The sequence below is a fragment of the Scyliorhinus torazame genome, chromosome 6 (genome assembly GCF_047496885.1).
Source record: "Scyliorhinus torazame isolate Kashiwa2021f chromosome 6, sScyTor2.1, whole genome shotgun sequence".
In the NCBI taxonomy this organism is placed as follows: Eukaryota; Metazoa; Chordata; class Chondrichthyes; order Carcharhiniformes; family Scyliorhinidae; genus Scyliorhinus; species Scyliorhinus torazame.
The window spans coordinates 21,443,755-21,456,021 of record NC_092712.1 but is presented as its reverse complement, the minus strand read 5'-3'; the positions used below and the strand labels follow the sequence as shown (position 1 = coordinate 21,456,021).

The 12,267-nt window shown below is 48.0% G+C and overlaps 1 protein-coding gene across 1 annotated transcript in view; it reads right to left on the bottom strand.

The window, feature by feature from the left end:
• The window catches only part of LOC140425686 (uncharacterized), a 349,955-nt gene that overhangs the window by 333,738 nt on the left and 3,950 nt on the right, over window positions 1-12,267 (bottom strand). The window contains exon 2 of the mRNA XM_072510182.1: window positions 2,358-2,393. Within this exon, the coding sequence (XP_072366283.1) occupies window positions 2,358-2,393 (36 nt within the window). The remainder of the gene's footprint in view (window positions 1-2,357; window positions 2,394-12,267) is intronic.

The window sequence follows — 12,267 nt, the reverse complement described above, 5'->3', positions numbered from 1 at the left end:
GCATGCACGAGATCATGCCGGCCCTTCGGCGCCGGCTGGAGCGGTGCCAACCACTCCGGCGTCCACTTAGCCCCCGGAAGTGCGGAGAATTCCCCCGCCGGCGTGGGGACTGAATCTCATGTTAGAAAAAAAAACAGGGATAAAATGTTTTGAGAAGTAAAATTAAAGGTTTGGGTAAAAGGTTGTTTAATTTGCTGTGGTGTGCTTTATCACATCTTCTCAAAATGTCCTTTGTGCGATAGTTTAACAGATTAACTTCCGAGTTGTAATTGATTAATGTTTATGTCAAGGAGGCAAGCAAAACAGCTTTATGTCAAGACTGAATGCCCAGAGTGTACCTGACCCCAGCTTTACTGAATCAACACCTGGAACTTCAGTGTGGTGATATTGGCGGACTTTAACTTCCCAAATATCGACTGAGATAATGTTAGAGTAAAGGTTAAGGAGCGGAAGTATTTTGGAAATGTGTTCAGAAGAACTTCTTTCACCTGCAAGTTCTTGGTCCATCTGGGAGTGAGGCTGGATGGCCGGATGTGGAACTGGGGCACGAGATTGGCGAAGGGCACGATCTTCCGGCTGTTCGCGCTGGCGGGGTCTTCCGGTCCCGCCAAGTTTCCCGGCGGTGTGTGGTGGTTTCCCATTGATGGGGCGGCATCAGAAGATCCCGCTGCCAGCCAATGTTGGACCGCCTCCTGCCACCGGGAAACGCGCTGCGGGGAGGCCAGAGAATCTCACCCCAAGTCTCTACGACTTTGCAACTCTGTGCCTCAGAAGGCAGTAGCGGCAAGGTCATTGAATATTTTTCAGGCAGATTCTTGTTAGGCAAAGGAGTCAAAGTTTATCGGGGAATTTTGTTTGAACAAAAGCGGTTCAACCATGATCTTATTGAATGTTAGAGCAGGCGTAAGGGGGCGATTAGCTTACTTCTGATGTTGGCATTAGTTGCAAGGAGCATGGTAAAGGTGGGGATTCTTTACTACATTTGTACAGAGCAGTGGTGAGACCAGCTCTGGAGTTCTGTTTACAGTTTTGACACCCTTATTTCAGAAAGGATATAAGTGCATTAAAAGCAATGGAGGTTGATTCATTTGATTCATGGGATGAAGGTTCGGCAGATGTGCAACAGTTGGACAGGTTGGGCCTGCAATTCGGAAGAATGAGAGATGATCATGTTGAAACATACAAGATCCTGATGGAACATGATAGGGTGGATGTTGAAAGGATGTTTTCCCTTAAGGGAGGAGCTAGAACTCGGGGCCACAGTTTAAAAATAAGGGGTTTCCCGTATAAAAGGGAAATGTGGAGATGTTTACTTCGCTCAGTGGTTTGTGAGTCTGTGCAATTCTCTTGCACAGAGAGCAGTGGCGGCTGGGTCATTGAATATGTTGAAGGCTGAGTTAGATGGCTCCTTGACTGACAATTATGTCAGAGGTGGAGGGATGAATGGGAAAGTAGGGGATGTGGTGACACATGGACGAGTAAACCAGAGACCCAGAGTAATGCTCTGGGCGGCCCAAATTCAAATCCCGCCACTGCAGATGGTGAAATTTGAATTCAATAAACTCTGGAATTAAAAGTCTAATGATGACCATTGTCGATTGTTTCATAAACCTATCTGGTTCACTAATGACCTTTTAGGGGAGGAAACCTGCCTCCTTACCTGGTCTGGCCTACATGTGACTCCATGTGACTCCAGACCCACAGCAAAGTGGTTGACTCATAACTGCTCCTTCAAGGGCAATTAGAATGATAGAATTTACAGAGCAGAAGGAGGCCATTCGGCCTGTCCAGTCCACACCCGTCCTTGGAAGAGCATCCCACTTAAGCTCAGACTCCCACCCTATCCTTGCAACCCAGTAACCCGACCTATCCTTTTGGACATTAAGAGGCAATTTAGCATGACTGGTCCACCTAACCTGCACATCTACGGGCTGTGGGAGAAAACCGGAGCATCCGGAGGAAACCCACGCAGAAACGGGGAGAAAGTGCAAACTCCACATAGTCACACGAGGCCGGAATTGGACCTGGGACCACCTGGAGCTGAGAGGCAGCAGTGCTAACCACTGTGCCAACGTGCCACCCCAAATTGGGGAATAAATGCTGGCCCAGCCGGTGACGTCCAAGCCCCATGAGCAAATAAAAGAAACAATGAGATCAGATATGATCTTATGAAATGGCCGGACAGGCGCAAGGGGCAGAATGACCAATCATAGCTTCCAATGAGTGTGATACCAAACAAGTCTTTAGACATTCAGTGGCCCAACGAGGCATTACATCAATCAAAGTTCTTGAATCACTGCATTTTCAAGATAGAGCTTAAATTTCTTGAAGCTTAATTTTAACATTCTATAACTTACAATTGTCAAGATTGTTATCGTCGTCCTGAGGTGCACCTAGAAAATAGAAATCCTCAGCATAAATCCCAGCATATCAAATGTTGTTATCAATATCAAATTAGAATCAGCTTTGGCGCACAGATGAGCAAGGTGGAGGTTTGAAGGTAGCTTCAGAGAGTAGTTTTGAAGGAGTGAGAAGGAAATTATATATTACCTCACACTCAGAAGAGAAAGGCTGAAAGACGATGTGATGTACAGCAATGTGAAATTATCCAATCATTCCTAAAGACCATTGGGTGGCATTCTCCTTTGCCAACACTGGAATTGTGAAATGCAATTGGGTGGAGAATAGGTTCCGATGCCAAAATCGCGGCGGCCGTCGATTTGACGCCAAATCACAACTCTCCGTCACCGCGTCAATGCGTGCAAGAACGTACGTACTGTAAACACCGTCTGCATATCATTAGCGGGCCTGACCCGGTATTCCCCGGGGCCTCCGTGATTCTCCTCCGAGTTCCCCACGCCATACTTCACTTGTGCGTGTGAAAATCGTGAAACTGCCATTGTGGCTGATGAGGGAGAGAGAGGAGGTCGGACACAGAGAGGAGCGACTGTGGGCTGCTGGGCCGGGCACTGGTCGAGCTGGCTAGGGTTCGGGGGGGGGGGGGGCCTGCCCGGCCCAGGGGAGGGGGGTGAGAGGGGAACAGGCCGAGTGGATGGGGTGACTCCCCACTGTACTGGGGCTGTGCCCAGTCACGGACTGCCATTACCGCGACCATCTTGCTGCGCACCCACTGACCACCCACCTTGGTCCCTAGTTCTTCAGAGTGACACCGGCCGTATGGATGCCCCCCCCTCCATCCCTGCACCCCACCCAGCCGCCACTCACTGGTGGCCCACCCAGGGTAACACCCACAGTAACCCCCTGCATACCCCTCGTGAGGGTGGTGCCAGCACATGGCGCCTCTGGCATTAGGGACGGGCGCCAGGGCCAGAGGCCCCCACAGTGCTGGCCACTGATGGGGCCAGGGTGTGGGGATGGGGGGGCGTGGGGGAAATGTGGGGGGCAGAATCTGCAGTGCCAACTGGGTCCACAATGTAGCCCGGTGGACCTGGTTGGGTATGGGGGTGATGCTCGATCAATGACTCCAGAAGCGAGATTGGATGACAATTGAAGGCTCTATTGGACTAGATGTTTCCCCCAGCAGCGCAGGTACAGAATGCAGCTGCTAGGGAGACACAGGCTCTTATACTCCGCCTTACTGGGCGGAACCAGCCGGCAGGCTTCACCAATGCTCTTCCTGTCTCAGGTACCTCCCACACCAATGATCTTACAGCCTCAACCTAGGTACTGTAATACTCCTAATACTGACTACCACATTCACCTCCTGTTAAAAAAAAGAGTCCGGCGGGGGGTGGGGGTGGTCTCGCGTTATACAGTGGTAGAGGTTATGGTGATACCCGTCAGTGGTACAATGTTTTGCCTTATTACATGTCACAACTATTTACAGTATTCATTTTATATGTACATATCAGAATGAAGCAATTAGTCGATCGGGGGCCCTGGTCGTCCTCTGTGATCGTCGCAGTTTCGGCGGTGATGCAGGCGCCGGCTCGGGCATCCATGACTCCGGGAGCGTGACTTTGGCTTCTTCGGTAGCTTCATCACCCCTGGGTGGGACCAGTAGAAGAACTAATCCACCTGGGAAGGGGGCAGCTGTGGGGTGTGCCGGTGGGAGGGAGGGTGGGGTTGGTGGGTGGGGTGTGGGTGGGGATCCAACGGGCGCCAGGTCCCATAGGGAGACCGTATCCTGCCGACCGTCGGGGTACGCCACGTAGGCGTACTGAGGGTTAGCGTGAAGGAGGTGGACCCTCTCGACCAATGGGTCTGACTTGTGCGCCCGTACGTGTTTGCGGAGCAGAATGGGTCCAGGAGCTGCCAGCCAGGTTGGGAGCGAGGCCCCAGAGGAGGACTTCCTAGAGAAGACAAGGAGACGTACATGAGGTGTTTCATGGTACACAGCAGTGATCGGATGGAGTGGAGTGCATCGGGAAGGACCTCCTGCCAGCGGGAGACTGGGAGATTCCTGGACCGTAGGGCCAGTAGGACGGTCTTCCAGACCGTTCCGTTCTCCCTCTCTACCTGTCCGTTTCCCTGGGGGTTGTAACTGGTCGTCCTGCTCGAGGCGATGCCCTTGCTGAGCAGGAATTGACGCAGTTCGTCGCTCATGAAGGAGGACCCCCTATCGCTGTGTATGTAGGCGGGTAACCGAACAGGGTAAAGGTACTGTGGAGGGCTTTTATGACGGTGGCTGCGGTCATGTCAGGGCAGGGGATGGCGAATGGGAACCGGGAGTATTCGTCAATCACATTCAGGAAGTACGTGTTGCGGTCGGTGGAGGGGAGGGGCCCTTTGAAGTCCATGCTGAGGCGTTCAGAGGCACGGGAAGCCTTTATCAGGTGCGCTTTCTCTGGTCTGTCGAAGTACGGCTTGCACTCCGCACAGATTTGGCAGTTCCTGGTGGCGGTCCTGACCTTCTCGAGGGAGTAGGGCAGGTTGCGGGTCTTGATAAAATGGAAGAATTGAGTGACCCCCCGGGTGACAGAGGTCCTCATGGAAGGCTCGGAGTCGGTCCACTTGTGCGTTGGCACATGTGCTGCAGGATAGGGCATCAGGGGGCTCGTTTAGCTTCCCGGGACGATACAAGATCTCATAGTTGTAGGTGGAGAGCTCGATCCTCCACCGTAAGATCTTATCTTTCTTTAACTTGCTCTGCTGTGCATTATCGAACATGAAAGCGACCGACCGTTGGTCAGTGAGGAGCGTGAATCTCTTGCCGGCCAGGTAATGCCTCCAGTGCCGCACCGCTTCTACTATGGCTTGGGCCTCCTTTTCAACGGAGGACTGATGGATTTCTGAAGCATGGAGGGTGTGTGAGAAGAAGGCCACGGGCCTGCCCGCTTGGTTGCGGGTGGCCACCAGAGCTACGTCGGATGCGTCGCTCTCGACTTGGAAGGGAAGGGATTCATCGATTGCGTGCATTGTGGCCTTTGCGATGTCCGCCTTTATGCGGCTGAAGGCCTGGCGGGCCTCTGCCGACAGGGGGAAAAACGAGGATTGGATTAGTGGGCGGGCCTTGTCCGCGTCATTGGGGACCCACTGGGCGTAATATGAAAAAAGATCCCAGGCAGCGTTTCAGGGTCTTGGAGCAGTGGGGGAGGGGAAACTCCATGAGGGGGCGCATGTGTTCGGGATCTGGGCCTATGACTCCATCATGCACTACGTAGCCAAGGATGGCTAGACGGTCGGTGCTGAACACGCGTTTGTCCTTGTTATAGGTTAAGTTAAGGGTTTTTGCGGTATGGAGGAATTTGCGGACGTTGGTGTCACAGTCCTGCTGGTCATGGCCGCAGATGGTGACGTTGTCAAGGTACGGAAATGTGGCCCGCAAACCGTACCGGTCAACCATTCGGTCCATCTCCCGCTGGAAGACCGAGACTCCATTTGAAATGAAAAAATGAAAATCGCAGGGGGTAAGGATCATGCTAACACCCCCTGCAGACAATTTATATTGGAATTCAAGCAGCAATGGTGGCCTTCCTGCCGGTCGCCACAGCCCTGGGGGATGCCCTGCGGCTGTGTGAGCTGGAGCTGCTCGAGGAGGAGGAAGCTGCAGCAGCGGAGTGGGCAGCAGCGGAGTGGGCAGCAGCAGAGCGGGCCACAGAGGGAAGGAGGCATTCGCCCAGGATGGAGACAGAGCTGCCCAACAGGCCAAGGAGGAGGAGGTGCCAAGGAAGCGCCGCATGAGGCCCTGCGTGTACCGGCACCGCCTCTCAATTCTAGGACCTGCCGGACCGGGCATGCCATTGAAAACTCCAGCTGAGCAGGGAGACAGTGCGACTTATCTGCCAGATGATGGCACACCAGGCACAATGGGGGTATGAGAGAGGACACCCGCTCCCAGTGGCTGTCAAGGTGACGGTCACCCTGAACCTTTACGCGAAGGGCTTCGTCCAGGTGGCGAGCGGGGACCTGCCCGGGATCTTTCAGGCCTCAGTGCACAGGTTCATCCGCGACATCATGGAGGCCCTATATGCCCAGTCGGCACAATACATCCACTTCAATGTGGACCGAACCCACCAGGCTGCCTGGGCTGGCCATTCCATCACACGGTCCCATCAAATCCCTGGGCTGATGGTGGTGAGGATGGTTGGGAGAGGAGGGGGGCAGTGGGGGCCCGGACCACCTACAGGGTCCCCCCCCCATTCTCCCCCCAACATCCACCCACTCCCTCCCACCATGCCCCCCTCTCTTCCCACTCCAGCCAGCCCACCCCTCACACCCATCTGACAGAGCACGTGGAACTGGGAGTAATCCTGAGATTACTACATTTGAAGTCCTGCATTTTAGTTTATCTGCTAACTTCTTGTACTCGTGACTTGTAGATCCTCGTCCTTAGTTTAGTTATGTCATTGGTACCAATGTGTACCACAAACACTGGCTGTTCAGCTTTCCTCCCCAGAATGCCCTGCAGCTGCTCCGTGAGATCCTGGACCCTGGCACCAAGGAGGTGATTCATGTTTGCGACCACAGAAGGATCTGTCTGTGCTCCTACTTTGAATCCACTATAGGGACTCCTGCCCCACCTTCCTGAGTCTTTTACCGTCCCTGATGGTCACCCATTCCATTTCTGCCCGTGAAATCCTCACCTGCGGAGTGATCATCTCACTAAACCTGCCATCCACAACTTCCTCAGCATTGTAGATGCTCCAGAGTGAGTCCACCTGGAACTCCAGCTCCAAAATCCAGTTTGCTGGAAGCTGTAGCTCTACACACATGGTCATCAGGGATGCTGGACGTATTCCTCATTCCCAACATATCACGGACAGGTCTGAGGTCTCCTGCCATGGCTTCCCTCTTGATTAAGCTAGTTACTCCCTGAAACAAAATTTCCGTTAGCTCGGGGCATAATTTACGTCAGCTCGGAACCTTGTTTCTTAATTAAATGCTTCTATTATAATTGAACAGGACGATTCTGTACTCTTTTCTAGTCTCTACCTTAGTGTTAAGCAATGAATTAGTTCAAAACATTGAAAATACTCACCGGAACTTAATCACCAATCAGTTGCATTGATTGATTCCACGTCACTTTCTGAACCTGCGTTTGTATTTATCCTTCTCCTCTCACGCTCTTTTGAAACTCCTGCCTTTTCTCGCACCCTTTCTGAACTCGTGGCTCCTCCCACGCTCTTTTCAAACCCCCCGGCTCCTCTCGTGCTCTTTTCAAACTCCCAGCTCTCCTCGCACTCTTTTTAAACTCCCGGCTCTCCTCGCACTCTTTTTAAACTCCCGGCTCTCCTCGCACTCTTTTTAAACACCCGGCTCTCCTCGCACTCTTTTTCTCTTTCCTTTGCCATTCTGTATTTCTACCCAGACTGATTCCACGTCCTGGTCTCCAGTGCCTATACCATTTATCACTACAGCACTGATTCCTTCCTTTACCAGCAAAGTTCTGCCACCTCCTTTTCCTTTCTGTGTATCCTTCTGAAATACTGAATACCCTTGGATATTCAACTGCCAGACCTGGTCTCTTTGTAGCATGTGTCAGTAATCACCACCAAATCATATCCCTAAGTCTCTATTTGTGTTGTTAACTCATTAATTTTGTTCCGAATGCTTCATACATGCAGACACAAACCTTTAGGTTTATGATTCCGTGGTGCAATATTACTTTCACACGTTTTGTCCCTTCCTTCTATTTTCTGGTAACAATCCACCTCATGATTAACCTGCACTCCGACCTTATCCTTTAACTTGATTTTCTAATTTTCCATACAACGGAACCCTCCTCCCTACTAATTAGATTAGAGCCCTGACAAAGTGATGGAAATCTTCACTGGTGAATGGTGCACCATTGTCAAATAGTATTACTTTGGGGAGGCCATGTGTAGCAAACAGCCACTGCAGGGCCTCTGCTGTGGTCGCTGTAATGTTCTTGTTGGGTGGCCTGATTTATTACAAGAACACTTGTAGCTAAACCTATAAACAATTTATTGACATTACATAAGTCAAATCATGTACAAATAACCTCTCTCTTCAGCTTCATCCAGCTAGTCTGAGGTCAGCTGACTTTAAAATTCACTTATATACCAATGAGATTCCTAGTGGTCAGTCTGTGAATTACAACACAACCAGGATATCACTAGATCGCCTTTCCTTTGAAAGAATAAATTGCTGATTAGAACTTGTAGATTCAATGTTCCCCATGACATTCTCAAGCTCAGGAACTGCTGACCTATTTGACACTGCAGCTGACGTTGATATTAACGTAGATTCGTCATCCACCACGTTGTTGTGAAAGTCTTCTCTGGTTTTCAAGCGTGCACAATGATTTCTTCTTAAAACCAACCCATCCTGTGTCTGTACATTGTAGGAACGAGGTGCTACTTCTTCAAGTACAATGGCTTTTCTCGACCAATTGTCCAAATCTTCTGTTCTCACAATGTCATTACTACTCGGAGGTGGTAAAGTTCTCGACCCTCTATCATTAAACTGCTTTTGTTTTGCTTTAATGTTTTGCATTTGCTGCAGTGCCACTGAATTCTCCTCCTTTTCCAAGTCTGAAAGTGTGGAATGCAACCTTCTATTCATGAGTAACTCTGCTGCAGATCTACCAATTGACAATGGTCTGATGCTCTGTAACTCAATCGTACGAGATATGGGTCAGATTGCTGTCCGTTGCTTTCTTCAACAATTGCTGAACAATATGTACACCTTTTTTGGCTTTTCCATTGGCTTGAGGGTACAACGGACTCGACGTGACATGATTGAAATCATACTGCGAAGTATTGCCATTCTTTACAGCTAAAACAAGGACTGTTGTCACTCATGACGACTGGCTGAATTCCGTGTCTGACAAAAATTGACTTGATGTGCAGTATTACAATGCTTGTCCTTATGCTTGACAGTAGAGCCATTTTGGGATAGTTTGAAAAATAGTCTATGATTATTAAATAATCCTTCCCTTGTAGGTGAAAGAGATCCAGAGCTACTTTCTGCCATAGTGACGTTGGTAAATCAGATGTTTGCATAGGTTCTCTTGTTTGCTTGCAACAATGTGCCTGGCATGTGTCACAATAACTGACCATCCTGTCAATATCCTGGTTTATACCTGGCCAGTAAACAGAGTCACAAGCTCTGTCTTTACATTTTTCAATCCCAAGATAACCTTCGTGTAGCCGCCTTAGTACATTCATGCCAAGAGATTGCAGTATGACTATAATGTTCAAACGAAGTACCACTCCATTAATGATACTGAGGTCAGATCTTATATTGTAGAACTCTGAAAGGTCCCTCTTACCTCTTACTCAGGATAAGGCATTTAGTCCGGTTGAAGAGGTAAGCCACTCTTTATTTTCTTAAGAATTCACTTGGTACATTTGCACAAAATTAAATCGACAAACTTTCTGTTAGTACATTGGAAGTCCTTGAGGAACCGAGGAGTGAAATCAAAAAACTTCAAGATAAAAGTGACTCCAGATTTACAAATTAAAAGTCATTTCACCATAGGCCTTTTCAAAAGTAATTTTCACGAATGCTTCAAGGATCTCGGAAGTCTAAAATTCTTCTTACTAATGGATATGGATCACATCTGGATCACATTCTTAAGGGAATCCTTATCTTGGCTTAGTCCCTTAGTAACTTTAATTGGTTCTAATTCTCAGCTAAGACCCCCTTGATTCGTTCATGAAAGTGTCAGTCACTCAACAGGCGATTAGACATTAATCAATTACTCCAAATTAAGCATCTTTCCCATGGCTCTTGTCCCACGTTCAAGCCCCCTTCGTCACTTCTGGTCTCAGTTACGAGATTATTTCTAATTTGTTGATTGTACCCTCATATTGCTTTCCTATAGTACATTTGCAACATTTGAGACAGTCATGGTCAGGCTATCGAACACAACAAACTCCATAAATTAAGCTCTGGGCCAGTGTGAGTTGATGTTCCTCATCACCTCTTGAAGAGTTTCATCCTTCCTGGTCTCTTCTTGGATCTCACCCAGGTTTGCATCTGATACTGGTAGTAGTGTGGAAATAAAATTGACATGCAGATCTACTTCCTCAGCAATCTAACCACTAATACTTTGCATCGACGCTCTCGATAATGCATCTGCTAAGAACAAATGTTTGCCTGGCGTGTAGATGAGATTGAAGTCATAGTAACTTAATCATCAACCTCTGAATGCAGGGAGACATCTGGTTGAGATTTATTTTATGGTGTTAACCAAAGGACAATGATCTGTCTCAACTGTGAAAGTTGGAAGTCCATAGACGTAGTTGTGGAATTTCTCCAAGCCTACAACTGAACACAGTCATTCTTTTTCGATTTGAGGTTTGGAATGAATTTTCATATAAAACTGATCAGACTCATCACTCTTAAGATGATTTTCTTGTCATGTGGTTTTGGCATGTTGAGAATTGCTTGGATTTTGTCCTTGTCAGGTTCAATGCCATGCGATGAGAGCTTGTCACGTAGGAATAAATCCAAATTACAGTGGACGCTGGAATCTGAAACCAAAAGAAAAACTGCTGGAATATCTCAGCAGGTCTGGCAGCATCTGTAAGGAGGGAAAAGAGCTAACGCTTCGGGTCCAGATGACCGTTTGTCACAGCTTTGACTCGAAATGTTAGTTTTCTCCCCTTACAGGTGCTGACAGACCTGCTGAGATTTTCCAGCATTTTCTCTTTTGGTTGTCACCTAGGACTATGACCTCAGTTACTCCAAATTGGCACTTTTGCTTGTTTAGTTTCAGCCCATTTCTCCTGAAGCTCGTTAGAGCTTGAAGCAACCTCGTATTGTGCTCTTCTATGGTTGAGCCCCAAATGAGATCATCCACGTACACACGTACACCTTCGATGCTTTTGATTATGTGCTCCATGGCAAGGTGAAAAACTTCTGATGCCAAACGGCATTCTCATAAAGCTGTACCATCCAAGTGGCATATTAAAAATGCCGTACTTTGTACTTTGATCCTCTAGCTTTAGTTGCCAGGAACCTAGAGATGCGTCAAATTTCATAAAGAATTGTGCATCAGCCATCTCAGATGTGATTTCCTCACACTTTGGTATTGGCTAATGTTTTCTTTTGATATTCTCATTAAGATCTTTAGGATCCATGCATATGTGTATATCGCCATTCTTCTTCTTTACACAAACCATGCAGTTTACCCAATCTATAGGTTCTTCTATCTTTCTGATTACTTTTAATTTTGTCATTCAGTCTAGCTCCTTTTTGAGGCGATCCCGAAGAGGTGCAGGTACTCTTCTTGATGCCTGTAACACAGGTTTTGCATCCTCCTTGAGTTGTATCTTGTAGGTGAATGAATGGTAGTTTACCAAGCCTGTGAACACATCGCTGAATTTGCTGATAATGTTCTCAGAATCATTGGAATATTGATCCAATCTGTTGTGGATTTACATACCAACTGCACTAGATCTAATTCTTCACAGGAATGATCACCTAATAATGAATCCAAGCCCTCGGATACAATATAGAATGGGACGGAATAACCTGTGTTCTTCACCACCGCACGGGTCACAAGCACCATAACATTTAATGTTTGAACCATTATAATCTCTCAGAGATATTTTGTGATTTCTTCTAATCAGCTGAATTTTTAGATTTTTAAAATCAATCATGCTGATTAAATTGGCTTTGGCACCAGTATCTAACTTCAATCGGACCGCTGTACCATTTACTTCATGTGGTAACAGTCTTCATCAATCTAATTTTTTTAAATGAAGTTATCAGTTTGCATTTTTTTAAGTGCTGGAGAATTTTTTGATGTCCCCAAAAGGTTATTCTCCTGTGTTATTACTCGAATGATCTTTCATCAGTGGAGACTGTGTCTTCCCTGTGCTGATTGGTCTG